Here is a 22,890-nt window from a genome sequence, read left to right on the forward strand (position 1 = left end):
ATGTTTCAATTTAAATAAGGCCTCTCAGAGCACAGCTAACAAAATCACAACAAAGAACCACGGAAAGTGTGCAGCAATATATTAATAAATAAACTAGGCACCACAACAACCTACCTGAAAATGGCACAGAGTCCAATCTCCGTAATAAATATAAACCTAATGACATTGCTTATATCACTAATACTTGAAAGAAGTGCATCATTAGGAAGAAGAGGTTAACTAACATCAAACTTTCAAAGCAGCTTTCAATTTTTCCACCTCATTTCTACATTCTCAAAGTGGTGTGCACAGGTACATCTATTAAAAAAACTGCATACACCAGCAAGACGTGTAAATCAGACAGTTTGGCTGCCTGGACACTTCTCTCTCTAATTACATATATAATTGTTTTTGAACCTGAAATTAAAATGTCGGAATGCACCATGATTGCCTTTAACTGATGACTACCATCCCATCTAAATGGAAATATTTAGATTCAACACCTAGATATTTTTTTAATTAGCTTTCAAATGAAGTCACAGGCAAGCATGTCTGCCTTCTCCCATTTGCACTGTTGGTGTCAAGTTGAACTGGAAAGGCCAACCATTTCAATGAACTAAAATAAACGTAATTTTAAGGTCAAGTCACTTGTAACACTTCAGGCAGCAAATGTCATACTGAAAATAAAATTGAACCTTGGCTTGAGCAGAGATGAAAGGCTTGGCATTTCAAGAACTTCATTGTGTTTATCACTTTAAATTTACAAATAAAACACCGGCATCACATATATTAATATTTATCATACTAACAAAGCTTTCTGAAACTATATGTATAAATACTGGAAGCATTTTTAAAAACAAAATACTTTTATAGGTGGGCTTACCCTAATTTCAAATGGTGAAGTCTATGCAAGACCTAAAAACACTCAAAATTCCACATTGGCTTAGTGAGGCATCTCTGACCATGGTAAGAGACCAGATGTTTCATAAGACGGTCTAAGTATTTTGACAGAGGGCAGAAGTGAAACTGCCCAACTCAGTCCACAGCATAAGAAAACAAGGATGTTGAAAAAGTGGGTTACTCCGTTTGTTCTGAGACTACACATCAAAGGTATGGAGGTATTGCTCCTCATCCTCAGCCTGAGCAGCGTGACACAAGAACTGGCCATCTAAGGTTGACATTCTACAGCTATCGGATGGAGTAAGTCACCTCCCACACTCACAAAGCTTGCTAATACACTGACATCTGAGGAACTAAAACATCTCATGGCTTTGACTAAGGCCTACCACTGCTTAACGTGGACCCTCCATTTACCCTAAGCCAAATACACTTATGGCTTTGATATAGACATGCTAGTCATCCAGATGATGCATTTCCAAGGGGAATAAACCCCTCTTCTGTTTCTTCTGTTATAAGGCAGTTAGGGAAGGTTACGCAGTGATTTCTGAGCTGTCTCAGGGACAGAGTACATATCAGAATTGCTTCACAAAGAGATTCTTGCATTCTTCCTGCTTGCACAGAAAACTGGATCCCTTTGGTGTAAATCTGGGCTGAGAATGGTAATTCTACTACAACTTAACTGGGTAATAGCTTAGGAATTGGATAATATTAAGAAAAAACTCCTATACATATCTTGATCTAAACAGTCCCCAAATGTACTTGCTTTGGCATTTCATCCTCACTGTGTCTTCTAATTTTTGTTGTTGCTGTTGTTTTTTTCTAATGATATTTAAAGAAGCTTGCCCACTTGAATCCTATGTTCTTTGCCATCTGCAACAACAAAGAAGATTCGGGTATTTCTTATAGTTGTAAGAGTCTATGAGCAGCAAAAAAGGAATTTAAAGTTAAACTTAAGACCAGTCTGAATCACCTGTTATTTCATAAAAGACTACACCTGGCGAATCTGAAGGCAAAATGTTCTTATTTCTAATAAGCATTATTAGAAGAAGAAAACCAGAGAATTTAGTTCATTTCCTCCACTTACTTCTTTAGCTGCTTTCTTCCCCAGTCCCAATTTGACCTGGATATATCTGATTTTTTTTTATATTTACATTTTGAATTATGGCATTACATTTGAACTGCACACAGACCAAGACAACAAAATGCCCACCAAGATCTGTGTAGCTGATCTCTGTTGGCACATTTCACAAACTGATGCTCTGCACATGTAAAGACGCCAGAGATTTATGCTGTGCTGATCTGCAAGAAGAATTCTGCCCTTAGTATACAAATGACAGCAAATAAAAATGAAAAGACTTTGAATAACATGCCCACACAAATGCCACCCTCTGAGCTTCTGATAAGACATTTATGGCCAGAGGTTTCCTAATCCCAAATGTTTGATTTCTTTGCCAAATCACATACTTGCCGAAGTCTCATATAAAGGCACAAATCCTGCTCTTCTCGAAGGCGACAGCACAGGGCAGGGAGCAGAGTGTGTAACACTGTACTGATGAAATAAAAAAAGGAATAGAAATCATATGCTAATAAGAGGAGGGAGGTTGCCAGGCAACCAGGGAGGGAGAGAAAGCAGTTTTTGATTTGAACTCTGTGCTGTCAAAGGGTTAGCGTAGCCAGAACAAACAGGACACATTCAATCCAGCTTGTCTGCAGCCACCCAGAATTCCAGCTTTTCTCAAACATTTTAAGCAGAAGTGTGTTCCCAACTCAGTGCCAACTATGTTTGTGCTCCCCAGGTCATTTTACCAACACTGGCAAAATGGCATAGAATAGGATGGACAGTAGATTTTTAAAAAGCGTCCATTTGAAAAGCAGCAGCATGTGCCTTTGGGCAGCACAAACTGCACCATGCATGTAGACTGGCTTGTAGGATTGAGAGAGCTGTGCAACCTTGGGTCCGAGCAAATCCCAGTCCATCAGATACAGCCACACCTCTCTCGGCTGCACTGAAAACCGTGCAAGTTCTGCCCTGCTGCTAAAACCACATCCCTTCAAACGCCTCTCAAAAGACTGACCTGCACCACTGCACTCATCACATCTGATGGGCAAAATCCTGCCTTATGGATCTCAGCTTCCTATATCAACATGTACTTTTACTTTCTTAAAAGATGTAACACTAAGCAGAGGAAAGAATAAAATTCAAGTCCAGTCTGCAACATAAAATCATGAAATCCACTTACGTAACAAAAAGGAAAATTAATTTCAGTTCCTTCTTGTTTTCAGCGTTGTTAACTGCAGTGACAACCGTCGCAAGTCTCATAACGGCCTGAGTTTCTCATAAGTCCCAGCCATGAGAAAAGGTGGGAGTAGCAGGTCTTATTTTAAAGACCTTCTTCCAAAACAAGTAAAATTTTAAAAATGTGGAAAAAATTGGAAGTTGAATTCATGAGTAACATTAAAACTCTAAGGTTGAAGGAAAATGAAAAGCACAGAAGTCAGGTGGGTTTTTTTTCCCCCCAGTATCATTATTTTGGATAACTTGACTGAATTGCAGTGCTACAATTTAGCAGACTATTGGCAGTGGAGGCAAGACCGTAAATAACTCTTCGAGCATCAACAGGATTTGCATATGCAACATGAAAAGATAAAATGTTTCATACAGAAGACTTTCCTTCCTACTTGCCAGACCAGGTTTTAACCTGATGAGTAAATCATACTGTTCAATTCTCCAAGATAGACATGATAATTGGGGTCTATAAACTTCCACGAGGTCTTGGTAATCATGCTATAATTGCTGTTCCACTCAGCTAAGAGTTTACTACCATAAAATCACTAAAACAATGAAAGAGCTTGAGAAATTCATTAAACAAAAATAGCTAAACAGGAAGCTTTGTTTCCTCACTGATCGCTTGTCAAATGACCCTAGAAAGACACAGCCGTCAATCCGGAACAGCCATCTGATCATCACGGCAAGCTATAAAGCAATAACTTTAAAAAATCCTACATATTAAAGCTTCGTTATGGAACTTCAAACAACTAACAGGTATCTACAACAGAGAGAGACACTGTAATAATTGGGGCTTTTTAAAATAAAAGTTTAGCCTAGATCAAAGAAAGCTAGCTTCAGCTATTTATTCACATAACCTTTGCTTGACAGTTTTGCGAGCCATGCTGACTAGTAGGATTCCCTGCTATCTTGCTGGAGGTTTCCTGTGGTTTTACACTATTCTTTATTTTTCAATCCTTGCCCTGCTTCCTCCTTTAGAGGACACCGAGCTTAGCTCTCAGACGTACCTTCAAGGCACCGCCTTTGCTACCTGCAGTCTTTCACTGTTCTAGTCCATTTGTGTTGGGAGAAGAATAAACCTGACAAGCAAAACTTCCTTACCTTGCTGTCATAGCCCGTGCTTTGTAGCACCCGCTAAGTACATATCCCCAGGAAAGAAGAACCGTCACTGCTATCAAACCTGCTACTTTAAGCGGTATGGAAACTGCAGGTTGTACGATAAAGCTCCCTTGAGGCTTAGGGGCACTTCCCAGGTGGCCCTCGCATACAGCAGGGAGCACGGCACAAGAAGTCCTGTTCCCCCACCTACCCGACCCTGGAACCAGCTGCAGCCCTTGAGTTCAGGTGTGCTGACTGCATCCTTGGTGAGCTGCTCAAACAGGCTATAACCTCATTCCGCCTTCATTAGCGGCCTTCAGAGAGCAGTGTACATCTTGCTGCTGAAGAAACTCAAAATCAACACCCACATGCACTGAGGAACTCCTGGAGCCCCCTGTGTCCTCACTAAGGTCAGCACCCAATGGGCACGGTCCGGCCCTTAAGAAACACTCCTCTTCACCCTGAAGTTAATGTAGTTTGCAAAGCTTTTGTCCACTATAGGCAACAGCAATTTATTCATACCTATGGATTACACCACCACAGAAATAAAGACTACAGTGCACAAGAAGCATAGCAAATGTTAGCTTCCTAAAGTAACACCAAATAAAGCTACATGGATGAATTTTGTAATAACTTGTCAAACAAAAAGATGTGATTTAAGAGCCACCTATACTTTCTAAAGCTAAACGAAGGGAAAGCTTGACACAGTTACAGTGACAATGTTCATGATATTATATGTGAAAGCACCACAAATTTACCCTGGTAATTCTCAAACCATTCCCAGATTGCTATTTCAGAACGTGGCTCTAGCCCTTCGCACCTTTCCTTTTATTCTCACAAATCAGACATCAGTGCTGACATCTGGAAACAGCTGTGACAGCATGCTAGGCACCCAGCTGCCGGCCCAGCAAGGAATTACCCATTCATCAACACCCAACTCCCCTTTAAACATATGCAACAGATGATTCAGAGGGAAGGTTAGATCTGTGAAATGCCAACATGCTGTCTATCTACTGTAAGAACGATAATGCTGTTTCATACTAAGGTATGTTGGGGGGTGTGTGTGTTAATTTACTGTCAATGTTTTAGGTTTGTGACAACAGTGTGGCAAAGCGTCTCTGCTCTGCTGAGAAGAAGCCCTTACCAAGGAAGGCTGGGAGTCCTGCTCTCACTAGCTGTAGACTGGATGGCAAAGAGCTAGGAAGCATCCACCACCCAAACATCACCGAATGAGATGACTACAGGCACTGCAGAGAAAGGCTGGAATGCAGTCAGGAAAACACAGCATGTAGAGAACAATATTAAGTAATGTCATTCAAGGTTGTGTCATCACACATGAACTCAAGAAACTGAGTTAAGATTCTACTCAGTACTTCACAGTTTTGCCAGTCATTAATTTCCGAGTACTCGATCTGACAACCTTAATTCTTTAAAGAACCCTGAAGTTTCCAATAGATACAATTAGGTATGGTTTACACGCAATGATAGTAAGGAATCAGCTAAAAAAAAAAAAAGGGAAGGCAAAAAAAGGAAGACTTTCTTTCCCAGAGTATCATTGGGAGAGGCATGTATGAAGCCTGTAAACACTACCTGGAGTTTGAACATACATTTAACATACAGATTCACATTACAAGTTAGAAAGGGAATGCTGTCCTTATACTGTAGATTTCAAAATTTCTTATAAAGACCTAGAGATGCAATAAATAAAAAGCCAAGACAAGTCCTTGCACCGTACATCCAAGGTAGGTACTTTCACCCGTAGCTATTTTGGAATGGGCTTGCTTTCCTTTTGCTTAGAGTTTCTGCACCCAAGGAATATTCTCAGCACATTCTGATGGATTTGACCAGACTCCACCTCTCTCTCTCTCTCAAAAAAAAAAAAAAAAAAAAGGCAGTCGTTTGGGTTTTTGTTTGGTTTGGTTTTGGGCTTTTTGGTTGGTTTGGTTTTTTTGTTTAAACACTAACTTTTTTTGGAGAAGACCCTATATTTTAATCACAACACTCCTAGTCTTCCACAATTTGGAAAGCAGACTTTTAGAACAAGATTATCTATGTAATTTCTTCATCTTCTTTAGTTAGGCCAAAAGATTTCAGGGACAGGACACCCAGGAGCTGAAGCTGCTGGCTCAGCCAACCAAGGGGGATGAGCTTCCTCAGGGACAGCTTCCTGGAATTTTTCTTTTATTATATAACTTAGCGAATTGGCTGTGATTTTTGCTACTTCTAGCACAGATGCTTGGCTCCTCTTTAACCAGTGACATCAGTCTTTTTATCTGGCCTTAACTATCTAAATAAATGATAAAGTAGTACCAAGACTCCAAAGGTCGTAGTTAATATTTTAATTATATGAACTATGTTGTGTGAAATGCTAACCACTGAGATAAGTTTAATGAAATCATTCGTTCAGTTTTTATACTGTAGCCAAGAAAGTGACCAAAACATTCAAGTTGTGCTGCCAGTGCTCATGTTGATAGACTTCTCCACTCAACAACCAAATTTCTGAGAATATTTATCTACAATGATATAGGCTTAGCTAACATACACTTTCCCTACTTCAAAGAAAAACATAAAATACGTTTTTATTGAAAATACACTACTTTTTTTTCCCCAAAAAAAGTCCCATGCAGGGAAAAAAAAAAACAACAAAAAAAGAGAGCTGCAATTAGACTATCAGTAATTATTGATATATTCATCTGGGAGACAAATCATGCAGTGACTAAATTTATTCAAACAGATGGGGAAAGGACAATACATTTGGTTTGAAGTAGACTGCCTTGATTTCCTTGCTAATTTAAATGAGTGCTGAAAACAAAAACACAGGAAGATACTGACCAAAGTTTCTATTTTCAACCTGAAAGTAAAGCAAACACTAGTCTTTTTCAAAATCCATCAGTCAGTCTTCTAAATCATGTAGTGCTGCATACTATTACCAACACATGATCCTACAATAATATATTGTTCTTTGAATCTGTCATACATATCTAGAAATGCAAAACAATGTAATCCCAGAAACATTATGCATTAAAAATTTGAGGAAAGTACTCAAAAACCTGTACTGCTAAAATCAAACTTTTGTAATAGAAAAATGAACTTCAACACTTGAAGAAAAATCCCAGATTGGCTGCTCGGAAAACATTGAGCTGGTAAAAGACAGACAGTACTGATTTCATACCACAGTGCCTCCCTAACTGCCAGGAAGACTTCTACGATAGTTTGTTTTTCCCATCCATTCCATGTTTCAGTTTTATCAGAGTATCTGTAAGAGCATTTCTGGACATTAGTCACGGTTTGAGCAGCAGCTCGGTTAGAAAATGGACACAAAAACTCAGTATGAGAACTGATGATAAAATTCAGTCACAACTGACCTAGAGGTGTATTTAAGCTGCTGCTGTGCATGTTTATGTGTTATGGCTGGGCCCTCAATAGCTGCAATAGCCCACTCTAAACCTAATATTTTAAACTTACACACTTTTTTTAACTTATATATTTTAAATATTTTAAAGGCATACCACAGCAAAAAGTTGTGTCAGGCTGGAATAAGACTGTCAAACTACAAGTTGGTTTATTGTCACTTTGTTTTTACTAGAGTCTCCAAAAGAGCTGAAGCCACGTGCAAGGTCCTGTGAAGGGTGGGGGAATGTGACCTTGAGTCCCAACCATGCAACCTGGCTAACATCAGCAGGAGTTCACCACATGTTAAACTGCACTAGCCTTGGTCCCACTCCACCTCACCTCCGCCTTGCACCAGGCCATGTCCCAACCCTACTTCCAAGCTCCCAGTCCGACCTGCGGCAAGGAATGTCACGCACAAGCGCCACGGGTACTGGGAAGCCACTTGCAGCAAGGGTGCTACTCCTGCCATCCTGCTCAGCATTCCATGCAACTGTTTTACTCCCAGAAGACACGGTGCGGTACGTCAGCTCAGCTTGGCCCAAAGCAGGGCAGTGAAGGACTGAGGGCCCGCGCACTGCCGACGGCCCACAGGCAGCTGCGGGCCACTGAGGCCAAGGCCGTGAGGTGCTGTGAGAGGGCCCGGCTTGGCAGCTTGAGGCCCGCGAGGCCGCCCAGGGCCTCCTCAGGCCACGGCCCCCGAGCAGCCCTGCCCCGCAGGAACCCTGCCAGAGCCGGGAGCGAGACCTCACCGCGGGAGACGGGGCTCGCCCAGACCCAGCCCTCGACTTCGCCGGCGGGGAGTGACAGGAGGCGGCGAGGAGAAGGGGAGGCGCCGGGCGCCGCCCCCTCACGCACCCACACACCCCTCGGCCGCGCGGCGGCCCCGCTCACCGGGCCGAGAGCCGGAGCGGTGCCTCAGGCCGCCGCCGTCGCCCCGGCGGCCACCCCCGACAAGGACTGCGGCTGCCCGGGCGGCAGGCCAGCCCCCGGGGCCGGGGCTGGCTCTGCCCGGCACTGCCGGGGCTGCCCGCGGCCGGCCCCGCGGCGAGGCGGCACGGCGGAGCGAGGCCCCGGACGCCGCTGGCGGGCAGCGGCGACAGCGGCGAGGCACTTCCTAACGCAGCCAAACTTTGCTGGGCGCTCCCGGTCCGGGCGCCGCCGCCGGGCAGAGCCCCCTCCCCGCTAGCGACAGCCGCACGTCCCGGCAGGGCGAGTGGGTACCTCAATGTCCACCGGGTCCCGGCTCAGCACACGAGCCATGGTGTCCGCACCGCCACCGCCTTCCCCCGGCTCCCCGCAGTCCCAGAGTGGAGCGGAGCGAAGCGCGGGAGGAGGCGGAGCCGCCAGCCCGGACAGCAACGCCCAAGTGGGCGGGCGCCCCCCGCGCCGGGCCGGGGCCAGGGCCGCCCCGCTGGGCAGAGCCGCGTCGGGTCAGGGGCGGCCCGGCGGGGTGAGGGGATCGGTGTCCCCGCGGGACGGGAGCGTTCCCGGCCCGGCGCGGTGACGGCTCGCGCCACTTTACCTCAGGTCCGCGGCGGGCGTCAACGGGCACCCAGGGGAGAGGACGCGGCTCGGCAGAAGCCCTCCACAGGGGGCTTCATGGCACGCTCCCCCCGCTGGGAAACGGCCCCTCCGCCGCAGGCCTCACACGGGGCAGCAAAGGGCAGGTGCCCTGGGGCCCAGCCTTGCCTCCATGAGTTGCCGCGGCACCCCTCGCCAGAGCCCACGGGCACTCACCCCGCCTCGGTCCACATGCGCACCACAACCTCCTTCGCCATCGTCCACATGCACACCACAGCCTCCTTCACCATCGTCCTCCCCGTTCCCTGTTGGTGGAAGGGAAAGCGGGGACAGGGCCAAACCTCACCCTGGTTGTTTTTTCCACTTTGTGAAAATCCCACAAGAGGAGCCTGCACGCCAGGGCCGCAGCCAACACCGCCGTGCCCCTCTCATAGAATCATTGAGGTTGGAAAAGACCTCTAAGATCATCGAGTCCAACAATGCTCTCCTGCTCAGAAGCAAAGCGGGAGGACCCTTCCCGGGGTTACGCATACACCTTTCCCAGCATGACAGGCCTGTTCTGTCCCTGAACCTTCACCCTGCTCCCCACAGGGACAGCGAGCCTTCCCTCCCCCTGCATCCCCTCAGGAGAACCCCCCTGCAGAAGCCATCCTGCTGCAGGGAGTGCCCCAAAGGCAAGCAGGCCAGGTCACGCAGCCTCTGCGCTCTCTTAAGTTTCTTTCCTCCCAAACATTGCGATTGTTTGCTACCGCAAACACAATATTTATGGTATCATTGAAATAAACATTCCCGCTGCAACATGCCTACAAAGAAGTTCTGCCTTCCCTACTACCTTAAAAAACAGCAAAAGCAAGTATCCTCCGTTTGGAAAAAAACGCAAACACCGTAACGTCAGTTTCTGGACAGCACTTTCAAGTAGCCACACCTATGATCCCCCCAAATGGGAGAGCTTTTCTCATCATTTCACAGGAATAGAGGAGTTTTACTTATGACCAGTCTTTCCTTTTCCTATTTGCATGCCAGGCAACTTCTTGGGTTCTTTCTCCCCTTCTCAAAAGAGAATCACAGATCTGGTCTTCAGCATGCTCTTTACAGCACTCATTTTATCCAGTTAGCTTTCATTCTACTCTTCTTTATTACGGCATAAAAAGGATTTAAAAAAAAGGGCTTCCCACTCTTATTTGCTTTACAAAAAGCCTGAAAAAGTATAAGTAGCTTCTGGACACTGATGACCCTTTGGGTGCAGTAGAGAATAGGTTTGCCTTTTCTCTTCCTTTCATGTCTCCGGAGAGAATGCCTCTCACGGAATAGCATGGAAATTTTTCTTTGCATTGTAATTATTTTATTTCTTTCTATCTCTGTAAATGAGCACTTTCGAGATGCCCAGTGGAGATTTTGTTTCCCTCATAAGATGCGGAGAAATAAGGTTGTGGTCTTTTGTGTCTCAAGTGAGAGCTGTGTTTTCTCAAGTCTCTGCTTCAGCACCATCGCATAACAATTCTTGCTGATTACAATCACCCATGCAAAGCAGCTGAAGTGTTGGTAGGAAAATCAGAAGCAGGATCCTGTGCATTGCTAGTACTTATCTCTAACGAATCCAAGAGTCTGGTTCATTTCATCAATACTGACATTGCTGAGCAGCTCGGTGGTCTCTGGTGCTAGCTGGGCAGTTTTCTAGTTGCGTTTGCTCCTGATCTACAGCATTATATTGACTACACAAGTGCGTTAGGCCCACAAGTCATTTTCACAAGGAATATTTCCATGTGTATGAAATAATAAACTGCTTTGTGTCCAACCACCTACAGTTTGCATCCATTTGTTCTAAAGGAGCAGTTACATTAGAAGAGACTAGCAGCAGCCGCTGGACTCTCCAGTTTCATTCTGTCCTGCCAGGTTTTCAGCCGTTACAGACAACACCCTTTTGAGGAAACTCCACTTCTTTTTGGAAAGTGTCATCACACACATTTTCTCTTTTGCTCTGCAGGTTATAAAATCCTTGTTTACGCCCATGCTACCTACCAAGCCAAATGAACCTGACACCTGTAGGATTTTTGCCCTGTGAAACCAGTAAATAGTAACACCATTTAAATTTCATAGAAGTAATGAAATGAATTTCCCCTCCAAATGAAGCAGGACTTAATCTGCCAATAAGTACAGGTCAGAGAAAGGGATTCAGAGACCTAACCATACCCTGCCTTACCTCACAATTTGTATTTCTTGGTGGAGGGGGCTCCTCTTATTTCCCCTCCCACACAGTTCTCCTGGGGATCAACTTACTGCCTGCAAACCATGGCAGTCAGCCAGTCTGTGTCAGCCTGCTGCTGTTGCCAGCTTCCCCCAGCAGTTCAGGAAGGCTGGCCTTCCATGGATCACCCTCTGATCTCCGGATCCTCAGCTGTGGCAAATAGTGCTCTTATCAGCGCTGAGCATCTGTACAGCTGAACTTTGTTTCAGGACATAAATGAGCAGAAACAGGGAAGCATGCACAACATTCATCAGAATACAAGTATTCCCACTTTTCTAAAGCAGAAGTTAAAAGAAATTTTAATAAAAAGTGTTACGCAGCCTAAATATAGTTTGGGCTTTTTTCCTGAAGAAGTGCTAAGCCTCTGATTTTTTTATTATTTTTTTTTTCTCCCCCCGGCAGGGTTTTGAAAGCAGCAGAAACAGAGCAGTGATGCTAAGGACCTAACTTTCACTTCTGGCATGAAATGCTGTTGAGGCTTGGTTGGGTTATAGGCTTTTGAAAATTGCCATTAACCTTTTGTTCCTTGTGCTCTTCAGGTAAAATTTGTTCACATGCCAAAGAAATAATTGCACGTGAACTTTCTCAGAAAACCTCCAGGCACTCGCTGCCACCACAGCAGCAACAGCCTTGTGCTGGGAACGGCTGCCTGGCTGGGAGGGCAAAGGAGGGCAGGGCAGGGTGGCAGGCAGCGAGCAAGGCCACGGCCTTCAAATTCAAACGGTTCCAGGAACACAACCCGCAATCTAAAACAAAAGATTCCTCCCCCAGCCATTGCAGTAGTTAATCTGCGAGTTTAAAGGGTAAAGTGTAAACTCTGAAAGTTCAGCATTCAAATTCTGGCAGTGATGTATTAGGGAGCCTAGGGGTCTCAGTGTACTGACACACCATACAAGCAACTCCCTGCTTTTTCCTCAAAACTGCCCCTGATTCACATCAGTTCAAGCACTAGAAAGACAGGACATTCCAGACTTTAATTTGCTGTGCAGTTGTAACTTGGACCTGGTGGGCAGTCTTTAATCACACACTATTTTTATTCCAGGACCAGTTTCTTTACTCATTGCGTATGATGAAGAGTGATGGTTACAGTCTCACAGCTAGCATCTCCCAACATCTGAACGCCTGATTTAGCAATCCAGATTACTCATTACACTTAAGCAAGTTCATCTGTCAAATTTATGGGATTCAGGAAAGCCTGAAGTGAGCCCAAGTTGCTCTTTTACTTTGAGTACTTCACTATAACAGCGCACAGATTTACATTTCAGGTATTTGCTGTTTCTGCCCCCTCGATTTGGCTTGTCAACTCCCAAGTGCAACAGTCTAAAGGTGATATATCCAGTATGCAAAGGGTCCAAGAGAAATGGGATTAGCAAGAAAATGCCATGAAAATGACAAGCTGCTTCTGCAGGCTCCCAACAGCTACTCAGATGTTAGTTTGATTTCTTCCCTTACGCTAGGAGTCACAGTAGTACTGGTGTTGACTTTCCCAGGACAAGACAAATCACTATTAGAGTCAAGCTGAAAGACGTAGCCCCACTGATTCCGGTGCCAGGTTCATCAACTCCGAAGACATCTGTGTTGCATGTCTTCACTGTATGGGTGCCAAGGAGGAAACAAGTGTATACACGTGAAAAAGTTGAAGTGTGAGAGGGAGAGGTTTTACTGCACTGCTTCTGAAAGGTCCGTAAGTGAAGAGCCATAGAGTAACTAGGCCATCCTTTTTCCTCCCTCATCCTAATCCAGTCCAGGGCGATTGGAGTTCAAGAGTTAATTTGGGAAGTCTTGCTCTCACTACCTCCCCAAATAGCAGCGTTGATGGTGAAGGAAGTATATAGTTACGACTTTATGCATTTCTTCACCGATTTAGGGAAAATGCTCAACTGAAAACATTCACATTAGTGAAGAAGTTTACCTTGCCTTTCTAATCTGCTTGTTTACAGTTGGATTTGCAGTGCTCTTCAGAAGGAGTAGCTACACAGGATAACCCAGGGTATGCCACAGTACAGGAGTACAAATGGGCTTGAACTGTGAGATATACATAATTATAAATTCTGTTAAGAGGAAACTCTGACCATTACTCAGACATAGCCTTTGGGCATGGAATTGTAAAGCACAAATAGATGAATAAATAACATAAAATGGCCACCATGTGAGCTTTGATAAGTGTCCAAATGCATTTTAAACTAAAATGAACTGTTCTTTAGTGAGTCCACTAATTTATTCCAGCCATCTGTGGCAGTGTAAACAAAAGCTTGTCTCCTAAACTGCTTTATGATTTTTTAGATGTAGCAAGGACCACAAGTTTCAACATGATCATCTTGGGGAAAAAAAATTAAGCAAAAAGAACCCACATATTTTCACACCACAAACATCTTCTGATAACCACTATCATGCAATTCAAAGAAATATTAAAAAGTAAAACTTGTTTCTGGCATAGCATAATGTTTTCCTATTTAAATGCCACCAAATGTTTCTTTAGGATATTTTAGGGGATGGAAAAATCTGGCTATTTTTTTTTCCCCCCTCCAGTCTCCAGTGATGACATCTGTAGACAAACCTTATATTTATTACTAAGCTTGAGAATTGCTAAATCGATGTCCTGGGTTTGCACTGGTCCGAGAGTCTTTTCTCTGTACGTGCCTCAAATTATTTTCAGTCTCTTAATGTGCTTCTCATGTTGCCGGACCTTAGCTAGGTAGAGTAGTCAGGGAGTCTGAGTGTTTATAAGCTAAAAAGTATACACATTTAGCATGAGTCTTCCCTGGATAAAAGCAATTACAGATCTCAGATTAAGATGGGATTTTGGAGCATTGAACCTGGAGAAGAGGAGGCTGAAAATACTTTACAGGAAGAGTATGTTGGATTTAATTTTAGAGATACTGAGCAGCCACTCAGTTACATCAGACCAAATTATCCTTTCTGGACAAAAAAGGAAATCCACTACAGGATTTGAAAATTTGAAATCACTTAGTTGCCTTTGAGACATCTCATGGTTGTGGTGATGGAAGGGGTGTCACATCCATTTCTTTCAGCCCTGGGTGTTAGAAGCAAAGGGTGCTTCTTGCCAGACATACGCACCTCTGAGATGAGAAGAGTGAAAAGTAAGTTTTGTTTTGAAGGATCGGACCATTTGCGCTGAGGCCCAGTACACTGCATTATTTGCATCTTCTACATTCCCTGTGGCAGCAAGTTTCTGACAAGGGTGAGGTCTGCCTTTTGAACGAAACCTGGTTTGGAGCCATTTCATTGTGCAGCAGTGAAGTAGGACAAAATGATACCCAGTTCACCAGAGATTCCTGTAGACGTCAACCGGCTGCTGTCTGTGCAAACTGACCTTCCAGCCCTCCCTCCCCTGTGCAGGGGTTTCCAAGTCTCCAAGAAGTCAGGCTGCCAAGCTATTAGAGAATGGGTTTACCACATACCTAACTTCTGCCAACAGCAAGTATTTCTCCATTCAGGTAAATATTAGAGATGGTGGCTTACTGCCCAGCTTATGAACATGCAAAATTAACTACCTCTGTGCTTGCAGTTTCAAAGGTAAGCATGCAGTGAGATCAGAGGAAGATCAGCCTCTAAAGTAGACAGACACCACAAGTATATTCACTGAGCTATTGGTATGAATTCATCCCTTCCAACAACAGCAGGAGCACCAGCAGGAGGGTTTGGTTTTTTTTTAATAGGGATTCTGTAGTTGTGTTGCTTTCCAGAGATATTGACAAGGTACAAACTGGCCTCTCGAATTATTTACAAAATACTACTACTATTTACTATTGGTTTCTATAGTTGCAGCATAACTGGTTTCAACTTTGATAGCTTTTCAAACGCCTCACTAAACAAACATTTGACAAACAAAATGGCTACTGTTTGCTTTTTTTAAATTACTATTTTGTAAAGAAAAACTGCCACCAGATTAACATCCTTGAAACAAATAAACTGTTGGTGTGTTTGGACTGTTCTTGTTTAGTAGTTCAAAAAGAAACAAACAGGTTTGTGTTTTCCTAAAAGAAATACAATAAGGGATGGTAACTCAATGTCTCTTTAAGTAATTGCAATTAGTCCTTTGTCTCCACAATGCATCCATTCCTCTGATGGCTGAAATCCCAGCCATACTTGGTAACGCCCAATGATCAGCAACAGCAGTTTTAGGCTAGGTTAGTACCTTTTCAACACCTTCAGCTATGCCTTATGACCAAACAAAAAAATCTGACAGTCATTGCAGAGTCTATTATTAAAGTACCAATGAGAGCACTACAAAAGAAAAACCATAGCAACTGATAGGAACTATCAGCTAGCCTCATCATAACCCAACTTAGGAGGCAGGTTTACCAGAAAAATCTGGGTTTTAACAGTAAAGGCAAAACAAGAATAAAGAGTTACCTTGTCTGATTTTGTAATGTGAACACTTTCCTTCTCCCTACCACACGTATAATGCATGAAATTCCCAGAGGGCTGTCTGCTTGCTTGCTTAGAGATGACAATTTACAAGTGACATTAGTAGTTTAGCTGTGTAAGAGCACATATTAGTTTAATGTTAACAGACATCTTCCAATTTAGTTGTTACAGTACACAAAACCTAAAATTTTCTTTTTCATGTTACTTAAATACACACTGGATTGCCATTAAAACAGTGAATCTTTCTCCCTCCACCAGTGCTCTATGTAAACACTAAACAGGACTCTGCACATTTTTAACCCAGCTCTTTGCATGTCTGCGAGTTGCTTCCAATCGAGAGTTCCGTTTACCCGCAAATGATTCATTTACACTGGCCTGTAACTTCAGCAGTTGTGGCCACACACAGTGAAATGTATTGCTCCTATTGCAAGATTTAAACACAGAGTTAAAAGGCTGTAAGTTGAAAAACATTTTCTAATAGAGGCTATTGTCTTCTCCAGGTCCTTACAGTGCTCAGTGCAATGGACCCCAACTATAACTTGGATTTTATAATAGTATTCAACAGCCATCGAGACTTAACAGACACAGGTAATTAACTTGAATATTGTGTTTAAGCCAAGCAATGAAATATTGCTGGAGAAAAACTGTTCTGTGGTGCTTTACATTGCATAAATAATTGCTGTAAGGTAACATAGTGCTTGGGCTGGAAACATGGAGCGAAGCCCCAATGCACTAACCAGTACACCTTTTGCTCTGTAGCTTCCAGCAAATAGGACAAAAAGAACAAAAACTTGACTAGGTTTTCCATGGGACAGTTCAAGAAAATGTCTCTTCCCTACCTTGCTATAGAGCTGACTTTTACCCCGGACCTATACACTGTGTAGAAGAAAGCCGATTTCCACTTACAAGTCCCAGATGTGGCTGTAGCCCCCAACTGTTGGTATAAGATGATGGATAAAGACTATCCACAGCCTCGGTTGTTGACTGGAGAAGTGATGCTCAGATAATATAAATGACCTGTAGTACATCCCTATGTCCTCGCTAAACTACTAGGCCGATGGCAAGCTAGTCATCTGTCTTGGACGGCTTTGAGCAAATTCCTGAAGCCTATTTCACCACTTCAGAAATAGCTAACTTTACAATCAGCAACAGTTATTGCCTTCTTGGCAAGGTTGAAATGAATAGGAGAAATTAATTCCTGCCCAAGGTCCCTGCAAAATATGGGCAAGACGTTAATTCACTGCCACCCTAGCCTAAGGTAGCAATTGTCACCAGGACAAACAGTCTGCATCATCATTTTCTCTCTAATTTAATCAAGGTCATATTAGATCACTACATCAAATCAAGCAGAGTCAATTTGATCAAAAAAAAAATCTGAGCTAAACCAGTTTCTTTCTGGAAATTAACCCTTTATCACAAACATTATCCATCAATGCGGACCATCTTATTTCCACTGAAAATGACTACTGCTATAGAACACATACCATGCTTTAAAAAATAAATCCTATTCCACCAAATAAAACAAGATTACATTGTCTAATCTCATGCTTAAATTTGTGGATTTTGATCAGATTCAAAAATTTAATTCTTCCTTTTGTTTTTGTTTCCTCCAAAACTATTTCTTCTACCTTTCTCTTCTTCTTTACCTACCATTAGCCCCATTATACCAGTTGACCTTACAACAGCTTTTCTAGACAGATGTCTTGCATACACAATGTCATCAATTCTCTGGTCGTCTATTGTTTTACATGTTTGGGTTTTTTTTGCCATATATTGTATTAAAGCCTCACACAGGAAAACAACTTTCATGGAATACTGAAATGTATGCTTAACAAATATACTGTATTATGCTGGGTGCTATTTACCTCATGCAGAGTTAGATCTTAAAACAAAAAAATCATGGTGTTTGTGGAGCTGTCCACTTCTTACACAAAGGAGCAAAGTAAAAGGTTTTGTGTTTTCTTGCTGGTTTTTTTGTTTGGTTTTGGTTGTGTTTTTTGTTTTGTTGTTTCATTTGTTTGTTTTTAAGATTATGTCCAGTAGAGCTCCTTCCCCCAAATTTGTACCAATTATCACTTTTTTCATTGCAGCACCTACATGTCCAAGATTTTACTCTAACTGCATAATAATCTATTGCTATGGCAACTTTTGGCTAAGCTGCATTCCACCTTCCTGCAGAATGCCTGCAGTTAGGTGGACTACAGCCACAACAGCCGGCTGGGAAAGTGTCATCTCCACCTGGCTGGGACTCACGGAGGGAGAGAGGAGCGCAGATATAGTCCTTTTAGCCCACACAGAAAATTCCTGCTTCAAACATTCCGAAAACTTGAAGGGTCCCTCCCACGTGCCTCATAACACCTACATCAATAGCTTCTATAGCCAAAACATATTTTTTTTCAAGCTTGTCAAATACTGACAATGAGATCATATATATATATGCATACTTGTCATTTCACACTTATTGCAGAGAGAATCTATATCACTGTCACTGGATATATTTGCTATAAGCCTGAAAGGAACAGAATACCATAGGATTTAAAAGGCCTTTTAATTTTTTAGACTTTTTCTCAATCACAGAAGGAATTAATCATCATCATATAAATAAAGCTATTGTAAATACCAAAGTCAATGGAGCTATGACAATTAAGATTGACTAAGGAGCTCCCCCACATACACACAGCCAGACCTGCAGTTGAACCACGTTGTAACAGACTGGCTGGCCCATCTGTTTGTTACGCTTGTTTGTTATTCTCCTATCATATACTTAAACTGTCAGCTCTGGTTTTGGGTTATGTGCTTTGCAAGTACATACCAGCCATTTAAAGATGATGAGTTCCCCCCACCCCCATTAAAGCCACGGTAACACGATTTGCCTTGGATCTGATTTTGCACTGCTTGAGTAATGTGACACTGAGCAAGTACTACTCACTACAGCTGTAGGTTGTGATCTTGCAAGGGACAAGCCTTGGTATCAGCAGGATGAATTTGAAAGGATGCAGAGTCTGGCAGAGAGAGACATAGCTGGCTTTGCCTCTTCCAGTTACACTTTTTTTTTCCTTTTAAGTCTCTACCTCCATCTCGTACTACTTCCACAGAACAAAGTGTAGCGGCGACTAGTAGACTAGAAACATTTATGACTAAGTGTAACCTCAAAGTGTTTTAGAATAGGAACAATACACTTGGGATAACAACTGCTGTAAATTCTATATAGATGTGTGAATTTTGGTTAGCTGTATTGTAGGGTGGTTTTTTTTTTCCCTTTAAGGCTGAAATAAAGCACTCCTCAATAAAACCAAAAATGCATAGAATCCCTTTGGCCAAAACATATTTGGTTGGAGGAAAACATGGTTTGCCATTTAAAATTTCTACAACTTAATTTATTTTTTAATATACAATTTAGGGCTCTATGTGGATTGGATTGTGATTTTTAATTTCAAAATCAGTTATGGTTTTTTTTGCTATCTACTGACTGTAAGATGCTATATTTTACCACCAAGATACTGTAATGAACCACTAGTTCAAGATTTGAAAATCTGTATATACCTATGAATTTGTAATTCCCTTCTGCCCATGGTTGAAGGGATTTTTTTTTTTCTCCAAAGCATATCTGGATTTGATGGATGCACCACTCAGTGAATAGGAATTGGCTGGATGGTCGCACTCAAAGAGTTGCGGTCAAGGGCTCGATGTCCCAGTGGAGACCAGTGACAAGTAGAATTCCTCAAGGGTCGGTATTTGGACCGGCGCTGTTTAACATCTTTGTCGGCAACATGGACAGTGGGATTGAGTGCACCCTCAGCAGGTTTGCCAACAACACCAAGCTGTGTGGTGCAGTTGACATGCTGGAGGGAAGCGATGCCATCCAGAGGGACCTTGGATTGAGAGGTGGGCCCGTGTGAACCTCATGAAGTTCAACAAGGCCAAGTGGAAGGTCCTGCACCTGGGTCGGGGCAATCCCAAGCACAAATACACACCTGGCAGAGAAAGGATTCAGAGCAGCCCTGTGGAGAAGGACTTGGGGGTGTTGGTTGATGAGAAGCTCAGCATGACCTGGCAATCTCCACTTGCAGCCCAGAAAGCCAACCATATCCCAGGCTGCATCGAAAGAAGCGTGAGCAGCAGGTCGAGGGAGGTGATTCTCCCCCTCTGCTCCACTCTTGTGAGACCCCACCTGGAGTACCGCGTCCAGCTCTGGGGCCCTCAACATAAGAAGGACATGGACCTGTTGGAGAGAGTCCAGAGGAGGGCCACGAAGATGATCCAGGGGGCTGGAGCACCTCTCCTATGAGGACAGGCTGAGCGAGTTGGGGTTGTTCAGCCTGGAGAAGAGAAGGCTCTGGGGAGACCTTACAGCAGCCTTCCAGTACCTGAAGGGGGGCCTACAAGAAAGATGGAGAGGGACTTTTTACAAGGGCATGTAGTGATAGGACAAGGGGTAATGGCTTTAAACTGAAAGAGGGTAGATTGAGATTAGATATAAGGAAGAAATTCTTCACTATGAGGGTGGTGAGGCACTGGAGCAGGTTGCCCAGAGAAGTTGTGGATGCCCCATCTTTGAAAGTTGGATGGGGCTCTGAGCAACCTGGTCTAGTGGAAGGTGTTCCTGCCCATGGCAGGGGGGTTGGAACTAGATGATCTTTAAGGTCCCTTCCAACCCAAACCATTCTATGATTCTATGATCTAATATTGCAGAAAGTCTGCCTAGGTGTTTGATAATTAGCTAGAAAATTAGCCTGCTAGAAATGTTATTCATCAAAATACCATTGAGTCCTGGGAAGATTGCAAACCTCTGTTGGAAAGTTTCTCAGAGGCAGGCTACTTGGTTGCATCAAGTTTAAATTACATAAAGTATTGATTAAAGTCTTTCTCAATTAACTATTGCCAACTTAAAAGGTAAACCAGACCATTCATGTGCCTGTCCTTTTAAGGGAACATTTAGGGCCAGATTCTTGACTATGTTAGGTCTCAGTCGTACTGCTCCACAGCAGCCCAGAGAGGCTGCTAAGGGAATGGTTGCTATTCTACCCTGACCCTGCAAGCCTCAAAATATGGGTGGGATTTCCCCATGGCTCAAATTTTCTACTGACATAGTGCCCATCAGCTGTGCCTTGCCTCATTTGCAGCAGCAGAAAAGGAGGCAAAGGGTAGCATTTATACACAAGCTCAGCACCAGGGAAATGAGGATTAAAGCTTCTTCTGCAACTTCTTTCAGGACTACAGTATGTGCTTTGCATTCTCCAATTTAAACGTATCCTGTTTAGAAAGTATTTAATTTCTGTATATCGAAAATGCAAAATACAGTTGTAGCCAACAATCTCAATACAAGCAATAGCAACACATGCTCCATACAACACTTGCTCAGACAGCCTATGCACCCAGGGCTGCGACCAGCAAGCTCAAGGTGCTGATAGAAGCCTACTCATGGGACAGACGAAGCTGTAAACACAGCAGAAGCTAAACCCTTATCACGTAGTCTCTCAAAAGAGAGTTTTAAACTTTCTGCAAAGTCATAAACAGACTCTGGACCCATTTATATTCCTGATAACTTCACTGAAGACAGAATCAATTCAGTTTGTTTCCTTGTTTGATTATATAGAACAACACGTGTAGTTTCTTCTAAACCAACGTGTGTCTGAAGTTCAGCATATCTAAACTTCAAGGATTTGCACTTCTTCCATAAAAGATGATAGTGATACTGAATACAAAGAGTGAAGTACTCAAAATAGTCTATTTGGGCCAAGTTTTAACATTGTAACTCCTTGATTCCTACTTGAGTAACTGAGCATTTGAAGTTTCTACAATACAGATACAACTTGTATCATCAGTATTGTACTCCACAGTAGGGTTTGTGTGTCCCCCTCCCCCCTTTTATGGTTTTATAAATGGTCTGTACCTCATGTTCAGAACACCGATATCCTAAATCAAACTATTTAGTCACAGGACACACCAGCAACATTAAGCCATTACATCTACTTGTGCTCTTCCTACCTCCACACTAATGGAGCCATAGGATGTTTTACAAAGAAAGAAGTGTGGGAGGATGTATAAATAACCAGAGCATGCCTTATGTTTTTCTTCTCAACTCTCCCCTAGCTCTTTGCTACAGGCTGTCATGCCTCCCCTTTCTCTTTTCATTCTGTTTTTACTATCTCTGAAAGTTAGTCAGACCTTTTTTGAAGTCCCACAAGCATATCCCTGGGGCTGCACGTGCTGCTTTGGTCTAAGCTTCTTCCTTTAATACACTTTTCCTCTTGTTTTGTTATCCCCTCCCCTTGTTCTTCTACCACCTGTTCTTCATCCTCTCTTCTCATTTGCCCTTTTTACCATGTGGAGCTTTTGCTTTTAACTCTGTCACAGCATCAGGAGCCTTTTTTTCTCATTCCTCTGTGATGAACAGTTTACGTTTGAGTATAAACTCAATCTAGTTTTGTTGTTTTTCAAGCGTACTATGGCTGCATTTGTAGCATTTATTTTAGTAAATAATGGGTCTGCAGGACACAAGACAGACTTTTAAACCAAAGCAAATCTTAAGATGTTAAGGAGAACAGTCACTTTCTGTCTGATTAATCCTGAATCTTAGGGGATGGTCTACATCTGTTACGAGTTGGAATTATCCTCCTGCTTGGAGAAAAGCCAGAGCACTGGAAAAGAAAAAAGATTAAAAAAAAAGAAAAAACTCATAACCAAACATCCTTGTGATAAAGATGCTTTGGATGTAATGAAATTAATCAAACAACAATGTGGGATGCATAGTGGTCCTTTTCACCCAGTTTATCTTAGGTGGCTTCACAGTTTCCAGGTAATTATGGAAAAAAGGAAATAGGCTGGGAGGGGGAAATATTTTTTCTTTCCCCACCTCTGTGGAGGAGCATTAACAAGTATTTCTTCCATATCACGTTACTCTACTCTATGTTGCATTTCACCTCACATTAGCTTGAGCACTGCAGCAGGGTGTGAAGTTAACATAGCGTAACATACGATGAACTACTTCTGCTCCACAGGGAACTACGACAATATGTACCAATATGTTGTTAAAAACATATGAATTCTGAGCATCTGTAGAACTTCCTTCCTT

At 42.9% G+C, this 22,890-nt stretch overlaps 1 protein-coding gene across 5 annotated transcripts in view; it reads right to left on the reverse strand.

Moving 5' to 3' along the window:
• The window catches only part of DPYD (dihydropyrimidine dehydrogenase), a 377,405-nt gene extending 368,428 nt beyond the window's left edge, over positions 1–8,977 (reverse strand). For 4 of the 5 annotated variants that reach the window (XM_076337802.1, XM_076337800.1, XM_076337805.1 and 1 more), the window contains exon 1: positions 8,879–8,977. In XM_076337802.1, the coding sequence (XP_076193917.1) occupies positions 8,879–8,917 (39 nt within the window). In that variant the 5' untranslated portion in view covers positions 8,918–8,977. Of the gene's footprint in view, positions 1–2,343; positions 2,401–8,878 lie in introns of those variants that run through there. The other variant, XM_076337801.1, reaches the window with a different exon arrangement.
• Positions 8,978–22,890: the final 13,913 nt, after the last annotated feature.

The sequence above is a fragment of the Aptenodytes patagonicus genome, chromosome 5 (assembly GCF_965638725.1).
Source record: "Aptenodytes patagonicus chromosome 5, bAptPat1.pri.cur, whole genome shotgun sequence".
Lineage (NCBI taxonomy): Eukaryota > Metazoa > Chordata > Aves > Sphenisciformes > Spheniscidae > Aptenodytes > Aptenodytes patagonicus.